Source organism: Telopea speciosissima, chromosome 10 (assembly GCF_018873765.1).
Source record: "Telopea speciosissima isolate NSW1024214 ecotype Mountain lineage chromosome 10, Tspe_v1, whole genome shotgun sequence".
Taxonomy (NCBI): Eukaryota; Viridiplantae; Streptophyta; class Magnoliopsida; order Proteales; family Proteaceae; genus Telopea; species Telopea speciosissima.
In genome coordinates this window covers 2,688,663-2,707,811 of record NC_057925.1, presented here as the reverse complement: position 1 = coordinate 2,707,811, position 19,149 = coordinate 2,688,663, and the positions used below count along the sequence as shown (strand labels likewise).

The window sequence follows — 19,149 nt, the reverse complement described above, 5'->3', positions numbered from 1 at the left end:
CCATAAAATGTCATTTTTGTCATGGATTGAAAATTGATCTCTGAATCTCTATTTGCAGCTGCATCCTTCAGCATCTAGGCTCAAGAGTATATCACTTAAAATTTCTGGATATCATCTGAACTCCCTTACTACTCCTACATCTTCATTTTATTCATGTCTGATTTATTGATAATAATTTCCTACTTTCATCCAAAGAAAGGTTAGAAAATGTAGTGAAGTTCCCAGGATTCATTATTGTCAAGCCAAAACAAACAGATGAAAACACTTAAGAATCCATTATGTGCATAAGATATGAATCGGTGAAAGGTCAGATCTAAGGCTAAAAAAAGGATGGATAACTTGACAATTCATACATGATTTAATATACATTCACATACATACATCAATTTTGAAGCACACTTATTGTCAGATAAACCACTTCTCTGTGGTGACATAGATTCATAACTACATCACACAAAGCTCACATTTATTAAACATATTAAGAGGCTTTATATGCCGATCCTCCACAATCCAGTATCCAGCCTAAGAGCTTCGAACTGAGTTTGCTATACCATGAAAGGATGTATCACTGATTTACACCTGCAATGGATTTAAAAGATCTTCATTTCCACATCTAAAAGTACCTTGTATGTCAAAAAATTAATTAAGAGAATTACATTGCCTTTTAAAAATTGCTTCCCCCCAGTTGCTAGTCCATGGGTGCGGGTTTGGGTGTGCTTTTGCAGGTGGGGCGAGCAGGAAAGGGAAAATAAAACAATGCCCATGGTTGTGTATTGCCTGAGGGTGAAAGTCCTACTGTGTGCAATGTTCCACTTTAGGTTCTGAATTCTCTCTGCTCTCAACTCTGGCTCTTCCTATGTGAATAATCTCTTCATGTTCTGAGCAAAAATCGATATATTCATTCCTCGTATTCATATTGTTTTGACTTACTTGATGTAAATTGACCTGAATGGACTAATGCTTTGGACAAAAGTATCTATATTCATACTCTGTCTACTCAAGATCTCACTATTTCTTACTCTAAAATATATTTTTCAATTATGCAAAGCGTCCAAACCAACCCTTTTGCAGGTATGTATGGTTTTCTCTGAGGAATCTCTTCTTATGTTCTTCAATAATTCTTTTCATTTGAAATCATTTTGAACAATAAATTGAAGAGGTCTTACACCCACTTCAAATTCATAGGCCTAGAAAGATCGAGGTTCAAAAGGTGCTGTAGCCAAATATATAGTTTGATTTCCATAAAAGGGAAAATAAGAACTGAAAGCACTGAAGTATGCATACTCTAATGTGTAAAACATACAGATCCATGTGTTTTGGTAGTTTCAAAGAGAAAAGAAGACAAAATTTCCCAGGAAAATTAAGAACACCATGAACAAAACCCGTTGACTTTAACTTCTATCCACAAATTTTACTGAAAAAGAGTAGAACTTCCTCTCCTTTCCTTCCTCAGAGAAAGAGGCATAGAAAGATAATTACTTGGAAAATCTCTTGTTGCATTATTGATCAACAAAACTCAATATGATGATGATATAATTGTTAGATGATGATGATGATGATGATAAGAGAGGGAATCATATAATTTTACCTCTGAAACAAAAGATTCCAGTTCTGTCCCTCGTTGATTCTCATACGCTCTGCTCTTACAAGCGGGAATAGTTTCAAACTGCTTGGCCGGGAACTGCTCCGACAAAAACCCAACATAGAATTCAATTAGGTCGGAGTTGGGAACGGCTTTGATTCCGGTGACAGGAACCCAAACGAACAACTTCTTAGCCTGAATGCCGGAAACATCAGAAACAGCACCGTAGCTCAACTTTCCAGTGATCTTCTTATCGTAATAAACGAGTTCATCGAACTGAACATAGCAGGTGCGTTCAAGCTCCACCTCGAAGTCTCCCTCATCGGACATCGAGAAGGATTTCACGGCATCCGGAATGAGACCCTTTGGAAGGCCGTATTGAGGGAGGAGGTCGTAGACGTCATTGGGAACAGCGAGAGAGAGATTGATTGCAGATAACACAGAGATTAGAGAAAGGGTTAGAGTAGTTGCAGAGATAAGTCTCTGAAAATTCGCCATTTCTTCTCTTCAAAGCAATCAGATTAAAGCTTTTTGCGTTCTCGAACTGGCGAAGACCGTGAAGTCCTACACTCTTACATTTATAGATAATTAGATAATGTTGTCCTAGTTTCACTTGACTTTTACGACGTGAGGTAACTCGCGACTCTCAATCACGTATTTATGTACCATAATACCTACATCGTAACTCTGAATCACATCTAATTTGACTCAGATCCACGTCTTATTGGACTAAATGCTTATCGGTTCGGTTTCTGACTAATCGGACTGATGGAATGCACTGATCGAACAACAAATCTAAAATAACCAGAAACACAAAACAAATTTTCTCATTAATTTTCTTTTGCATACAAAATCAGACTGGATCAAACCCAATAGTAACTCGATTACAAATCAAACAAAAATCCGATTAGAAAATGGACAGAAATCGAAAAAAAATTTAACGGTTTGGTTTTGGATTGGTCTAGTAGCATATAAAAAATTGATTCAACCCGACTGAAACAAGACTAAACCGACTAATTGACACGCTTACTTTGGCGGATCATTATTCCCTCTACCCCTATTGCAGAAAGTCTGAATTGCTCATGATACTATTTTTGAAGTCTCATCTAACCACCAAAACTCGTGGATTAAAAGGATCTTTTTTCGGGTGAAGGGAAATTTAGTTTATATTTATATATGTCTGAGTATCACTCAAAACAAAAGTCTATCACACCACAAAAATTCAAGGGCCATTGTTCTCTGTGTCGCAACGCAGGCTGCGCCCAGGCACATGGGGGTGAGCATAATGATCACCCTGCCCCCTGCAAAGACTGCCCATGTGCCTGGGCGTAGCCTGCGCTACGGCACAGAGAACATTCTCCCATTATTCAAGGAGAAAAAGATTTCTATTTGGTGGTGTTTCTACGCCCTCTCACAGGGCATCGTAAGATGATTCCTTTACCCCCTAGGATAGATACTCAGATGTGCTCATCCATTGGTCCAGACACGCTTATGTAGAGTCCATGCAACCAAATAAAGATCTCTTACCCTAATTCAAGATAGCATAGAAAATACATAAGCTACAACATTGTGGATAGGCATACATAAGAGGGTATACCAAAATATACACTGGAATATGATTGAACATAAAGTATGAGATTTGAGAGGATGCTGACAATTCCCTAGAAATTCAACAATTAGAATAATCAATCATCTGTCCTTGTGGCCACCATCCACTCACCTAATATTATGTTTTAGAAGCAACCAAGAAACTTATCGTGAAAAGAATAAAAGAGGACAAAAAAAGAAAAGAAAAAGAAAAAGTGAACCACAGCTTTGTGAATCCTAGGAAGGTGGGTGACCCGTTCTTTATAGGTGGAGAAAAATTTTGTCCAAAATTATAAGGGAGAGAAAAAAATATATGGCCATGTGAAGTGCGTTGCACTTATGCCTAGACATAAGAGGCACAAAATGACCACCGCACCCTAGGAAATTCTACTTTTCCATGGAGGCGTGGTGATCATTTTACCATTTTTGTGTCTCCCTGGGTCTTGCCACAGGAGCAACGCACCGCACACGCTCAAGTAACATTCTCTTTCCCAAATTATAATAATGCCAAAAAAAATAAAACAATTATTGAAGGAAAAATATTCTCTGTGGGAGGACGTAGGTTGCACCCAGACACAATAGAGGCAAAATGACTGCCCCGACCCCATGAAAGGCAGAAATTCTACCCCCCGAGATGCTAGTGTGCACGCTCATTGGTTGCAGTGCACGCATGGCCCCTGTGCTCCCCCACAAAGAACACTCTCCCATAATTGAATTTTAGGAAAAGGTTCTTCAAACCACTGAGGTAGGGTACAATAGCACCTTTATGTGGAAAAGGATCTTATCCCGTAGTGGCGGGAGCTGCACACTAAACAACAAGAAAAATAGGGGTAAGATAGTCATTTCATAGGTGGGTCCCACCTAGGCCTCACGTGTGAAATGACCACCTCCCCCCTATATTCAGGGTGGGTTTTGGTGCTGCAAAGTGCAGCTCCCGCCACAGCTGCACAAGATCCAAGTCCCCTTTATGTCTAACTCTCTCATATGTGTGGTTCTCTATGCCCCTTGCTAGAGAATCCTCTCCCTTGACTTTTATATAAGTTATCAAGAAATCAAGTCATGGCCTCATAGGTACCTCAAAAGGTAACTTAGCTCAAAGGCCAACACTTACAATTAAGAATTCATGAGTTCAACTCTTCCTCGAGGCTTGGGAGCTTATCCCCTTCCCCCCACCCCCCTAAAACAAAAAAATATTACTTGTGTAATCAAGTCTCATATGTCGATTCCTAGATTTATAATGAAAAAATATTATTTAATTATAGAAAAAAAAAACGTTGTTTGGTCACATAGTTCTTGAACCCAAACATTGGAGTGTGTGAATTTACCACTCTGCCCAATATGAAATCATAAAATCCATCTATGTCGATGCCCCTACGCACACTCTCACTGCCCTCATGTTGGTGCAGGGCTACTTGACCAAAAATTGATCTCTTGCCTTCAATTATATTTTAACAATTTCTTATATAGACAATATGAATAGCATCCCTATATTCATCATGAGAAAATATTTTTTAATTATATTTAAAAATTTTCTTATATAGCCCATGTGAAAAGCATGACATGTGCCACCTTGCGGGTGAGATGATCTAAATTTTGTTATTGTGAGGGCACAAATCACATGTCAGTTTCAATCGAAATAGAGTTTTCCTTGTTACAAAATAAAGTTTCGAGAAAAAGGGAAAAAGTATAAATAAATGAAGATAAGCAAAAGCAAGTAAATATAAGAATAAATGGAGTATATGGTTCAATTTTCTTCACAAGAAACCAAGGCCAATTCTACTGCCTCTGCTCCTGGTTTTATTGCTCCTTCTGGTTGCTTCCACTGTGTTGGCTCTCTTACGATGCTTCCTATTCTCTTGTTGATGCTAACAATCTAGATCTTTTACGGCGTGCCGGCCCGTAGCGATCTAAGTGGCACACAAATAAGACGAGGCGCAATAACCGCTTTACCCCTGCCCGAGTACCTTGCCTGAGCGGGGGTAAGGTGGTCATTGGACCTCCCCTTATTTGTGTGCCGCTCAAGCCGCTACGGGCAATGCGCTATAGAGGATCACGATCCTGATGCTAAACCTATCCTCAGTTATTTCACTATTTCAGATAAAATTGGTTTCAATTTCTTATAAATAAGGTGAAAAAATCATACCAAACACCAAGATTTCAATTTATGATCACGCAAAATTTAAAATAGAAATCATACCAAAACAACCCAAAGAGCTTCAAACGAATTTCTTGTTTTCCTGTTTAAACAAGCAGTGAGATGTGTGTTCACAATTTTTCACATTGAATCCACTTGTGTTTGCCACAAAACAAAAATGTTTGACCTCCTCTTAGTAAGGTTTAAAATCCCATAATTTGACATCAGATCGGCTTCCTTTGATTTGAATTCAAATCTGATCAGCATCAATCAGAATAATCTAGAAGATCCCAAGCTAAAGGTCTATATCTTTCTTTGGATGATTTCTTCTCCATTGTGCAGTACATGGGTTTGAGGGTGGACCTTGGTGCAACGGTTAGGTTGCTCCATTGTGACCAAGTGGTCATGGGTTCGAGTCTTTGGAAATAGCCTCTTCGCGAAGAAGGGGTAAGGGTGCGTACATTATGACTATTTACCCACAAATTCTATAACTGTTGTTGCTGAAGCCTGATTTGGCCCAGAAAGTGCGGTTGAGACCTTCGGAGGGCCGTTTCGGCCTCAAAACTATCTCAGAATGCTGAAAAATGGCGGGGCTCCATGCCAAAGGTTGGTGTTGTGTCGGGCTCGTCGAGATCTTCGAAATGAGTACTTTTGAGTCATGTGTTATGTTTTGGTCTGGCCTAGGTTTTTTGGCATTTTTTGGGTTAGGGGCATTTGTGTACTTTCTGAGGTTAGGGTTTTCTTATATATTGTTCTTATCTCTTTTGAGATAGGGTTATGAGGGTTTTGTAACATTTCAGAGGAATAGTGAAACCTGTTCTACTGCTCGGCCGTGGACGTAGCGTCCATTTTGGAGGTGAACCACATAAATCTCTGTGTTGTGCGTTGTGTGCTCTCTCTCTATTTTCTTTTTTCTTTCTGCAAATCGCCATTCTGGGCGTTGTTTTTTGTAACAGTAACAACGCGGCAGATTATCGTGCTCGGGCATGCCAGAGTTGTACGACTCAATGAAATGTGATGGAATAAAATCCAACTTCTAACCATGACGAAAATGAGATTTTTCCAATGCCTCGATTGCTCCAAGAACTTTTAAGGAAAAGAAAATCACAATGAAAGAAGAAGATGAAGAATATTGAAAATCAAATTCATAACTTGTCAGTAACATATCCGTTGAAAACACGTACACCTGGTCGTCTACGGACTGTTGAACACATACAATTTGGTGTTAAACTACACTAAACTACACTAATCACACCAAATCTTTTGTTGCCAGTAGTGCATCTGTTGAAGTGCCCGCATCTTGCCTAGCAATGAACTGTTGAAGTTTCTCAACTTGATGTAGAATTGTACTGTTGTTGTTGACAACATGGCTAGTTGTAGATTGCAACCATTAATGATTTCAACTCTAGATTGGAAAGAAACAAGTATTCTATTGAATTGAATACTAGTACATTCAAAGAACATACCATTAAGAGAAATTAATCAAAAGAAAGGCTTGATCGATAGGAAGACCAAATGGTCAAGGTAAAGATTACACTAAGAAAAATAAAAACAAAAGATAAATTGTAATGTAAATATATGCTTGTGTTGGTCGGGCCGAGTTCTTCTTCACATTCTCTTCTTTTATAGTTACTCCCTTGATAGTTGTGCGTAGTTTCTGCTTTCATCAACTTCCACTCTTTTTTTTTTTAATTTTAAAATTGAACATCTCTAAGTGGTTAAGTAACTCTCCACAACCTTCTACACTACCTTCCCGTTTTGTTGTTCAAATTCCAAAAGAACCACTTGCATGGCATATGCATTGCACGGCCTTAAAGCATGCATGGTCTTTCGATCAATGACCAAAAGTACAGTGTAAATTTTGTAAATTAGGGTGTAAACAATGACCCTCCCCAGACCCCACAATGGTGGGAGCCTCGTGCATTGGGTATGCCTTTTTCTTTTCTTTTGGTGTAGTACATGGGGTTAGGGGAGAAGCAAGGTTGTCATTTATGCCCATGTTCTAACAGTATCAAAGCCCCAAGGGGTAAACCAAGTAATAACCCAAGGATTTTAAACTCGGAATGAAGGTTCAATCGCCCTACCGATGAATCCGATTTTTGAAAGGACCATGTAGCCTTCAATGCAATTATCAGGTTATCGGATTTTATCCTTGGTTTTAAAAATCGGAATTGGATTGATCGATTTGGCCTTCAGCTGAGCCAAAAGTCGATTCTGACCACTCCAGAGCAGCCGATCGATGTTGGGTTTCTAGGATTCAGGCGGATTCCCATCAATCTCAATTGAATCGGAATCATAATCGGCTGACCCCGATTCGGTTTTTATATACTTTTTTTTTGGGTAAAGTACACGTACCCCCCTATGATGCATCCAATATTCCTCATACCCCCCTGAGTGTCTGATAAGTCCACGTACCACCCCTCAATATTCCACGTACCACCCCTGTTTTACCCCCCTAATGCCAGATAAGTCCAAACTGTTAAGTACCACCATTAAGTGCTAAAAACTTGACCATTTTACCCTTTGTTCCATTTTTATAAATTTGAAAAGACTTAATTACCCTCACTTAGGTATTGCCCTAACCTAATTGGAAAAGACCAGTTTACCCTTTGTTCTACTTTTATAAATATGAAAAGACCTATTGCCCTAACCTAATTGAAAAAGACCATTTTACCCCCAACTATTTGTTCTTAAAAATCAACCCAACCTAATATTACCGCTGCATACCCAATGGAGAGAGAAACGAAAAGCTTGGGAGGAGAACTTGCTACTCCAGCGAGGCGTCCAGCTCCCTGCTCCCTGCTCCGTCCACTTCCTTCCTTCTCTGGCGACGATCTATGCCTGCAGGGTACCCTAATACAACCCGGGAGATCTTGAGTAGAAGGAAAATAAGGGTTTTATTTTTATTTAGAGACCAAATTACATTCAGATTAAAAATATATATATCAAGTATCAACAACCTGTATCATGCTTCTTCTAGCTAAGATCGATACTCTCACCGAAATGGAGTAAGTCAAAGTGAGCAAACAGCTAGGGAAGTGGTAGCCTCGTGAAACCGTGAGATGTTTGAGAATTGAGGCTATGGAAACTTGATCATTGGGGGTGGGTGCCACTCAGTTTGGTCAGGTTATGATAAGGTTCTGAATCAGTTTTGGAGTGAAATTGGGTAAAGTCCAAATCAAACTGTTAACGGACTCTTATCGTGTTGTTATCGGTTAAGTTTTTATTTTACCCATATATATTTTAAAAAAAAAAATACTGAAACTAATAGTTTGAATCGATTTTTTTTGGGTTTTCTTCTGGTTTTGATGGTTTTGAAAGGTCCAGCTTGTTTTAGGATCTGTCAGTTACATAAAACCCTAATTCAAAAACCAAAATGATTAGGGTTCGATTCAATTCAGGCTACAGAATCAATCGTTTTAATTCGATAGAGTAGCTAGGATCAATCACTTGTTTTAGGTTCAAATTTTCTTTTTTCTCTTTGATTTTATTCTTTTTTTTTTTTTTTAATTCTTTTTTATTTTCTTTCTCTTGGAAGATTCTATCGTCTCTTTCCCTTAAATTATGTCCCTTTAATATAAGAAGGAAATCAGAAGGAGAAGAAGGAGCAGAGAACGATGGAGCAGATAAGAACCAAAAGAAGGAACATAGACGAAGCAGACGTAGAAACAGAGAAGGGAATGTGAGTCGAAGCAGAAGAAGAGACAGAGAAGGAGCAAAGAAGAAAGAGCATAGAAGAAGTAGATGAAGGAGAAGCTGAGAAGAAGTTACTTGCAGGCCTAAATCGTCGCGGGAGAAGGAAGGAAGTGGACGGAGCAGGGAGCAGGGAGCTGGACGCCTCGCTGGAGCAGCAGGTTCTCCTCCCAAGCTTTTTGTTGCTCTCTCCACTGGGTATGCACCGGTAATATTAGGTTGGGTTGGTTTTTAAGAACAAATAGTTGGGGGGTAAAATGGTCTTTTTCAATTAGGTTAGGGCAATATATAAGTGAGGGCAATTAGATCTTTTCATATTTATAAAAATAGAACAAAAGGTAAAATGGTCTTTTTCAATTAGGTTAGGGCAATACCTAAGTGAGGGTAATTAAATCTTTTCAAATTTATAAGAATGGAACAAAGGGTAAAATGGTCAAGTTTTTAACACTTAATGGTGGTACTTAATAGTTTGGACTTATCTGGCATTAGGGGGTACAATAGGGGTGGTATGTGGAATATTGAGGGGTGATATGTGGACTTATCAGATGCTTAGGGGTACGAGGAATATTAAGTGCATTATAGGGGGTACGTGTGCTTTACCCTTTTTTTATTAATTTTTGGATGAGAATTCGGTCTTGATTCCACCGCTCCAGAGAGTGGGGATCATATCTCTAAGAATGGCGTCTCGTCCAATTGCTTAGAACGAATGAGGTGAGAGAAGAACCAGTGGATTCTCATGAATATGCATGGAATCACTAAATATCGAGAAACAACGACGACAACATTCGACTCTTTCCGTTCCTGTTGGTACTCACAACCTCTTCACCACCGTTGTGTTCACTACCTGCGGAGCCAAGCAAAACCTTCGATACCCAATCACAGATATGGCCGTGCAAGTAATTTCAATCTTCTTCTGTTCGCTCCCCAGTCTTTCTTGCACAGTTCCAAGAAGAGGGCCCAGCGAAACTGTTTTACTCTTTTGAGAGCAAGTCGTAGAGAGTCCCCATACGAAGTGTTGGGCGTCTCGCCTACTGCAACGCCTGAAGAGATCAAGAGAGCTTACAGAAAGCTTGCTCTCAGGTTCCATCCTGATGTTAACAAGGAGGTTAGTACGTTTTTCTTCAATTGTCTTCTCTATTGGATTTTGATGTATTCAACCAGAAATTTAAGTTTATCTGTTTTTATTTTCAATTTTCCTTCTGTGGGTATATGAATCCCATTTCAAGGTTTGAAATTTGGAGACATTTCAAAAAAATAAAAAATAAAAAATTGAAGTGGTCTGTGGGTATATGAATCCCATTTCAAGGTTTGAAATTTGGAGACATTTCAAAAAAATAAAAAATAAAAAATTGAAGTGGGCATTCATTGTTCCTCATTCACATGACAATGATATTGTTTTCTCTCTTACTCTTTTTTTCCCTTTCCTTTTGAACAGTTCCCCATTCCAATGTATGTTAAAATATTTTTCTGATATATACATGTTTGTAAGTAAGAATTGGGTGATTTCCCTTTCTTATTGCTTTGGTGTCTGGGTGAGCAGTGATGATTATCATACACTTTTGATGCGGTTTCTAGAACACCACTAATGTGAATATGGGGGCTGAGTTGTCGTCTAAGAGATCCTCTGTGTCCAGGCAATTTTGAATTAGAGGGTGTTTGATAGCTGAGACAAATCCAGAAAACCACCTAAGTTGTTTACCCAACCGCTTGGTGTTTGTTGTGGACATGATAGACTTCAAACAATGCTAGTAACTAAGAGGTAGATGTACTTTTTTGGAGAATTTCCAGTGAAATAAATAGTAAGGGGGAGAAAGTTGTTGCAGAACAATGGATCAGATCATTCTTGATGTATTCTTCGTGAAAACTACTCCCTAATAGAGGGGAGCTTTTCCTTGAGGACTCATGATTGTCAAAAGGATTTAAAGACGGGTATCAGAGACCAGATTGGTGGTCGCGAATCCCATTCCAACCCAGCCTGATCTCTAACTGACTTCCGCAGCACTTGACTGGATCAGTGACCGACAATCCCAATCCCATCCAACTGATACGCCCAATCCGATCCCGATATTTGAAACCATGGATGGACATAACCCCACAGCCCGCTACAACTCCAGTCAAGCTCAGTCAATATATATTGAGACTGAGTAGTAAGGGAAAGCAGTTTTCTGTAAGGGAGTGTGGCCTATGCCAGCACTCCCATTTGTCTATCTCTCTCCTCTTTAAAACAAGGTGACAGAGGTGTCTTTTCACATGGGGAGGAGAGAGATAGACTCATGGGAGTGCTAGCGTAGGCCACACTCCCGGACAGAGAACTTTTTCCGGAGTAGTAATTAGGCCTTTAAAAGTGCATTTGATGTTCTTGTATGTTGGGTATCCCAATCTCAGACAATGTCTAAAAGTGGAGTTGATGTCTGATGAAAAAGACCACCCAACACCTCTGACCTTTTGGGAAGAGTATCTTTCACATCAAAGAATATCTCTTTGCCGAGGAGGATTTGTGTCACTATTTTAAGGCTTCCCAATGCTGTGAATTGGAGCAGGTTCTTTGCATTGGGTCATAGGTTACATCTTTGCCTCTCAGTTAGAGGCTTACAGAAACTTAGCTAAATGTGTTTATATTTGTTAGCAAAAGCCCTTTTTTGTTTCAAACCTTCTCATATTTTCTCCAAAGTTCTGTGCCTCAGACATAAGCCTATGTTATGTCAGATGCACTTGTTTCTCCTTGCATCCTCATGGAGTATCACATAGTTAATGGTGAAGGAATAAGCATAGCAATGCCAAGGATTGCCTTGTTTCCTTCTTGAAGGAAATCTCCTGGAGTCTCAGGGATCCATGAAGTGTTGGAAACTAAATGCATGTGCTGTGTATATTTCATTTATATACCCGGATTCAATTTATGTGCTTCTTTCTCACACATGCACATCCTGCATGGGGAGTGAGGAGAACTGCTTGTAGTTACTGAATGAAATAAAATTTAAAATCTAAAAGCACTATGGGTTTTTTTGCTGTATTTCACAGTAGCATGTACTGCTTAGGTATAATTTCCTTAAAAAGTTCCTGGCTTTCACTTGTACAGGCAAATGCTCAGGAGAAATTTATGATGATAAAACATGCGTACAATACATTATTGACCTCAGGATCTTGGCAGAGATATGACTTTGGAAATAGTGGATCCGGTTATTCCAACTCAGTTCAAATAAATCAAGATGAGGAGGAGTTCTATGGTTTTGGTACTGAATCATATGCCCTTGGAGATCCGTACATATCTTTTGCCACCCCACCCCCCACCACCCCACCCCCCACCCCTTTTTGGTATTTCAGGTGCAATAACGCTACAACTGGATCTCATCCCATAAGATGGATCTCATATTTGGGATCTCTTGAAGTGAAAATCGATCAATTAGATAATCATAACCATCTTACCCGCTGATCCCCCTCACTCCGGCCTGCCCTCTGTCCCTCTTTTGTTGTCTTTTGTAAGAGGGCTCCCATGTGGAATCCATCTAGTGGTTAGTTCTGTTGCTTTGTTTATGAGCCACACTTATTGTGATTGCCTTCGTAGACTATAATTGCCACCAGATCTGTATCTTAGATTTATAGTATGGTGTAATGTTGTCCTTGAAGCTATCTAAGAGATTTTTTTTTGGGGGGGGGGGAGAAATGTCGAAGAAAACATTTTCTGACCTCATGACCTCACCTTGTAGTTTCTTGTCTTCAGATGGGCATCTTTTCCTTAAATTCATATACTTAAATCCGTTTATTTCTGCAGGTAATTTTTTGAGGGATGTTCAAATAACAATAGGTAGAATCATCCTTTTCATGGGACAAAATGGAGACTGAATTTGTCTTGCATTGTGTCTCTCTTTTTTTTCCCCCAGAATTTTCACTATTATGAAGAAACCTTGTATTTGGCAGTTCATAAATCTTCATGTTGCTTATTTGACAGGGGACTTCTTTAGAGACCTCCAAGTAGAATTCCGTAACTGGGAAGCTAATGTTGGTTCACAAGGGAAGCCAAAGAGCTTATGGGAGGAGTTGGCAGTAAGACATTATTACATTCAGTATTTACCTCTTGAATAAATCTCTCATCTCTACTTTCTTGGATTGGCCAAGTAAATATAACCTTTTAGGCATGCATGTTTACTCAACATACAGAAATGAAGAAGTAACATGGTGTAGACCATAAGTAAGGACTGTTTGTAGAGAAAACTACTCAAAAGTTCATTTTGCAGGACATTGGCGAAGAATTTATGGAATTTCTAGAGAATGAGCTGAACATCACAGATCCCAATGTTGAAGCTGGAAACAATGAAACGCCTCCCAGTGGTATCCCATATTCAAAATCTGGGTCAGATAGTAAGGGAGATGACCAAAGCAGAGCAGGCAACAAGAATAGCATTGAAAACCATATCTTTGAGATTGAAGCCACTCTTGCTCAGTTGAAAAAAGAGTTGGGGCTCTAAGGAAATGTGATACTTTCTGTTTTATGTTTGTTGAAACAAAAGAGAAAAATTGTACCTAGGTATTTCTTACAGGAAGATGCTCGTTACGTTTTAGGTCTCCCTTTAAAATTTTCTTTGCAGGTCTCCTCTAGATTCACTGGTGAAAATGGCAAAAGAGCTCACGTGCAGAACCAGCTTCTGCAGCATGTTGGAGCATGTCGTCAAGGCTATTGTGAAGAGAGCTTGTAAAAGCCCCCCAATTTAGCTCAGAGGATCCTTTACACAATGTATATTGACTTTTTCTCTCTTTGCTTTCATCAACTAATCACATAATTTCACTTGCCAAGGGCTCATGTCTCCCATGTATGGGGAAGTAATGTCACAGTAAATTAGAAGTGGTTCTCTTCTTCCCCTCCCCTTCCCTCTCTCAATCAAGTACATTGATAATTTAAATGTCGAGGATTAGTTTAAGCACTCAAAATTGGATTTTCTATATATGCTTCATTGCTTCTTCAGTTGGGTTCTCTCTTCGGATTATCAGCTCCTCTCCGATGCAGGATTAAAGTTTTAAGGTGGGGAAAAGAAGGCAAATAATTGGGATAAAACATATAACATGTTTGACATTGGGTAAAACCTTTGTTTTCTTTAGTTACTGATCATGAAAGACTTGTATTCCCAACTTCTACAATCAAGCTAATGAGAAACTCTATTCAATTTTCTTTCTAAATGCAGCTCTGGAAGAAAGTAGGCATCCAAGAAGGAAAACAATAGACTCCAGTGTCTTGTTATTAAATTTTACCTTAAATAGTCTTCCAAATGGCCAAAAAAGGGGGGTGGGGTTCAAAATTGGTAAATTGTGTGAGATCTCTCAGTAAGATGGAGAGGTCCACCCAAGTGAGAAAAGTAAGAGGAGGGGAAGAAATGAGCTAAATAGATTGATCATTTGGAATACTAGGGGAAAATCAAATACAACATTCAATTACACCATCAAATTTGAGACATGGCTAATCCAGAGGAACTCTAGTGACTGATCTACCAAATTTTGAAGATTGGGTAGTACAATAGATGTATCTTCAGGATCTGTGGAAGATGGATCCAAGCAAGTATGGTACTGGCTCCTCTTGAACATCAAAAGCATTAGGCACCGGTAAAGGGTGGTTGTCTCAAGTTTTGAGTTTAAAAAATGGTTTAAACAACCAACCTTCTATTCAATAAAATGATTAGGGTGAAGAAATAAATAAGAATAACGGTCAACAATGGGCAGGTTACTTTATCCACTTAAGGGACCCCAATCAAAGAAAACTCCCCCCTCCCCCCCCACCCCCCAAAAAAAAAAAAATTCATTGATAGATGTTAGCTTCTGATCCGGTAGAAATGAGTTTTTCCACCAACATCATTGAGAATTATATGATTGACCAAGTTCTTTGTCACCCACGATGAAGAGAGAACATTTCACTCATGGGTTCTGATGCTTGGTTGGGGCTCCTGGAATAGTGAAAAGGATATTTCAACCTATCGTCAATATAGAGGATTCGGCTCCTCTGCAGCATAACACAATGTGCAGCCGCACGTCCAATGGCTGGGCTGCCACAATGCATGTTGCGGTGTGTGCTGACGTGTGCATCGTGGCAGCCCAGCCGTTGGATGTGCACTACACACCGTGCTGCACTGCAGAGGAGCCCAATCCCAATATAAGGGGGGAGTAATGATGAGATCACAGTGGTGGGTACAGAGGAACCTAGGGTGGATGAAAACGTTCCCCTTATATGATAGTTCCCAGTCTTCTCACTCAGCACCAGTCAATGCATGAATTTAAATGTTTTATATGCTCACTACAAATGAGGGTTATCTAATAGGTTATTGATGTTTATGTTAAAAGAAAATGAGATATATCTCATTCTAACCAATAGAAAGGCATATAATATTAGAGTCTACCTGTACAAAAGATGAAGTATAGATGCATATAAATGACTTCTTTAAAAATTTACAGGCCTTCAAGGTTGTCCATCATTTAAGCAAATCAAGCCCTCAATGGGTATAAATTTCTTCAACATCTACGTTGGTAGTAGTTACATTACATAAAGTCCCAAAACAAGAAAACAAAGACTGCCTAAAAACATAACAAGGACTAAGATTGTAGAACTTACATATTCTCGTATAACTATATACCGGTCCAACTGTTTCTGGTGGTTTTTCCGGTAAAAGACGCTAAAACAAAACCCATCACAAGAATGCTTGGTTTTCCCATTTCACTGAGCATTAGCATTTTCATGCCAATGATCTGGATATTTTGTATATACTTTTAAAAAGGTCGAGTTTGTCTTTCCTTACTCTGTTAGTAGCATTGGGACTTCCTTAATGGGAGTGGGAACCTACAAAATCACAAACATTTAAACCAAGTTAGCCAAAAATTATGTTTCATTTCTATTATCCTGGTTAGACAATCCACATATATAAACAGGTTTGCATAAGAAATACATCCATGAATAAGAACACAAATTTAGACATGTCACGTCACGTAATGCCTGTACAGCACCGCAGGGGAACCTACAGCATGGGTTAGGTGAAAAAGGCCTCCAATGAGTAAAGAACGTATTTTTTCCATGTTTTGACTATTTTGCCATAGAAGATACATCGGCATGGAGGCAAATATTTCCAAACACCTTTAGATTATAATAATAATAATCCATATCTCCTCTTTTCAATCTCTGAATAATCAAACAACAGAATTTTGAAGGACCAAAATGACTAGAGAGGGAGGATGTCTTTTCTTGTACTTCTCAAACAATCTTTTCAAAATAAGAGTCTGATCACACAACTAATGCAAATGGGACATGCAGATACGCTTTGCTACTAACAGTTTGTGAAATACAGAGATAGGTGTCTACACGTGTATTTATATACCACCGCATGAACTTAACGCAACTGGATGATGATAAATAACATTAGAAATCAACTATCTAATTGAATGAAATTCATGTAATAAGCGATTCAACACTTTTTCATGTTGATACCAAGAAAAAAGGAACACCTATTCATCTAAAATGTATGGCAAGTATACTATCATTTTCCATTCCTTTGTCTCATTCTTCAGAGAGTGAAGCATAACTTTCCCTCATAAATAGTCATGGTTTTCATGGAATATCAGAATGGATGGCTGGACCATTCAAAACATCAACCACCAGTACCATATTTGTTTTGGATGGTATGTTCATAAGAAATTCCCAGCTTGTCATTAAAAAGGTGGATCATATGGGCAAATGCAAAGTCCCCATCCTTTATACTGCTTCAACCTAGTTCATTTAATGGACAACAGTTCCTCAAAATCTCTTTATGATGCTTTTACATATCTCCTCACCACAAATACTAACAAAAAACTCGTCTTTACCTTTCACAACATAGAACCACACAAATACTCTGAATTTTTTTTGAAACTTCAGGTTCCATGACACGATCCATCATTTTCAGTTCTGCATATACCATCCCTTAATCTCAAAACAAGACCAAGGGAACATATTATAAAACAACAGTAAAAAGTAACTGGTCAACATTAACTATTTTATTTCTCAATTAGTCTTCAAATAGGTACACCAGTTACCGATCTCCAATACATGGTTCAATGTTGTTGTTACCAGATAACCTCTAGGCTAGTCATATCAACAGCTTCCAATGACAACCATGTTACTGTTTTAAGGAGAATCTACCAATAATATAATGTCATTTCTTATATATACCACATGATATGTTGGGCCAAAAACTCACATTTAACAGGACCAATTTTCCACACTTCATATGTTTCTGCATTTCTATCTCTAGTCATATTGCATAGAAATTAAGCATGTTATAACTATGCAACAAACATACAACATAACGAGTAAAATTGATATCAAATAATGAAAGTCACTACAGTAATGAACTTGAGAATAATACATTCTTCTGATCCATAAATGGGCCAACCAAAACAACCTGGCATGTATACAAAAAGTAATTGAGTTGATCACTCGTTGAGAAAAATATATCCATGCTTTCCAGGGTAGCAACTACATGGAAATTGAAGATTCAAGATCATTAAGAATTGGATATGAGCTTCTGAATGTTTTGCAGTCCCTAATACTTCTTCTCAATAAGCTATAAACACAACTAGATGGACCATTCCCCCCCCCCAAAAAAAAATAATAATAATATAGACAATAAATGAGCTTCTGAATATTTTGCAGTCCCTAATACTTCTTCTTCTGTTGTTGTAATACTTTTTCTTATCTAGTGAATCTAGGTAATTTACCCAAAATAAAAAAATAGACAATATATTATCAATACTTCCCCTACTGCAATTATATAAAATCATTATAGCTTGCAACTAACAAGCTTGCATCCAACTATAAACTTTGTATAATGACTCAAATTCCTCGCTATCAACAAAGACCTGATTCAATCCCCCCAAGAACCGTTCCCTAGTGAACTGATACCCAATCTTTTAATGAGAAAAATTAAGCTTATAAATGTTTAGAACAATGAAAGAGTCACACCATTACTGTAAAAATTTTGGCCGTTCGATGGAGACCTTATCAACCAACTAATGCTTCTCAAGAAGAAAAAGAGAGTGGTACACAGAACAAGACATACAGGACCCATAGAACAGATATCAGGAAATAGATGTCCTATTCTGATATGACTGTATAAAATACCTAAGTTCAGCTTCAAGACATTCTATTTATATGGTGTTGATTGTGTATTTATGGGATACTTGTCCCAGCAATTTGACCCCCATATCGCTCCAACAATTTCAAGATAAACTGTAAAAAGAATCACAAGCATATTTCTGCTGCTAAAAGAGCCTTTTAAGGACCGGAATATCTCATGTTTTCAGGTTTCTTAACCGTTTTGATTCAAAGAAACAGTCAGACAAGAAAAAAGGTTGAACTTTAATGAACAAAGTATTCAGTTTTCAATTCATGCCAATTGCGATAAGTTCTTAGTGATTTTATGCACTAAAAAATTTATCCAGTTTCGTTGGTGTTCCACCCTGAAGTATACAAATATCAAACCCTAACAAATCTCCAATTGAGTTCCAGGGATATTGAGCTTATCAAGTCTTCTCAAGCCAAACAAGATTGGAGAGCTCATACCTTGAGAATATCCTTCCAAAAACCTTGACAGGAGAGACCATCCTTGCAAGACTGCACAGTCTGGAACTGACCAGCATCAAGCTTCTTGTTGATTAAACCGACCTGAAAATATACGAAACCGGAAGGCGGCAAATCCACCCTGATCTCCTGGACGTCGAGCCACAAGAAGAACCGCTTCACTTTAATCCCGTCTAGATTCGTAATCGAACCATACTTAATCGTACCAGTGATCTTCTGATCATAGGAGACCATGTTTTCGAATTGAATGTAACAGGGCTTCTCCAATTCAACGACGAAGTTCCCATCTTCGGTATGAGAAAATTTTTTCACCGAGTCAGGTAAGAGGCCACGCGGTAGCCCATATTGGGTCAAGATTTCGTAGACTGTTATGCCATTAGAGGCCGAAACGGATGAGATTGCGAGGGCAGAAGCGAAGAACAAGAAGAGGAGAAAGGAACCCATATGCAGTTTCGAATAGGGATCCATTGCACAATTGGTTTTACTGGTAATAGAGGATGGGTTTCAGTGTCGAAGAAGAAGAAACCGAATAAAAGGCTTCAGAGCTCAAAGTAGAGAGGGAGAGAG

The 19,149-nt window shown here is 38.6% G+C and overlaps 3 protein-coding genes across 4 annotated transcripts; 1 reads left to right on the top strand and 2 right to left on the bottom strand.

Moving 5' to 3' along the window:
• Nucleotides 1–249: 249 nt before the first annotated feature.
• LOC122642380 lies at nt 250–2,147 on the bottom strand. Its single transcript, XM_043835830.1, has 2 exons — nt 1,589–2,147; nt 250–579 (listed from the first exon to the last, which is right to left on the bottom strand). The coding sequence occupies exons 1-2, from the start codon at nt 2,078–2,080 to the stop codon at nt 574–576; spliced, it is 498 nt and encodes a 165-aa protein (XP_043691765.1). The 5' UTR covers nt 2,081–2,147; the 3' UTR covers nt 250–573.
• A 7,550-nt stretch (nt 2,148–9,697) lies between these two features.
• Nucleotides 9,698–13,654, top strand: LOC122641614 (dnaJ homolog subfamily B member 8-like). 2 transcript variants are annotated; one of them, XM_043834897.1, is made up of 6 exons: nt 9,698–10,101; nt 12,073–12,226; nt 12,766–12,798; nt 12,943–13,037; nt 13,229–13,468; nt 13,580–13,654. In XM_043834897.1, exons 1-5 carry the CDS (start codon nt 9,733–9,735, stop codon nt 13,457–13,459), a joined length of 882 nt encoding a protein of 293 aa, XP_043690832.1. In that variant the 5' UTR covers nt 9,698–9,732; the 3' UTR covers nt 13,460–13,468; nt 13,580–13,654. The 2 variants fall into 2 exon arrangements, with proteins under 2 accessions (XP_043690832.1, XP_043690833.1); XM_043834898.1 differs by lacking the exon at nt 12,766–12,798.
• Nucleotides 13,655–15,754: 2,100 nt separating this feature from the next.
• Nucleotides 15,755–19,149, bottom strand: LOC122641511. The gene is made up of 2 exons (XM_043834767.1): nt 18,565–19,149; nt 15,755–15,810 (listed from the first exon to the last, which is right to left on the bottom strand). Exons 1-2 carry the CDS (start codon nt 19,048–19,050, stop codon nt 15,766–15,768), a joined length of 531 nt encoding a protein of 176 aa, XP_043690702.1. The 5' UTR covers nt 19,051–19,149; the 3' UTR covers nt 15,755–15,765.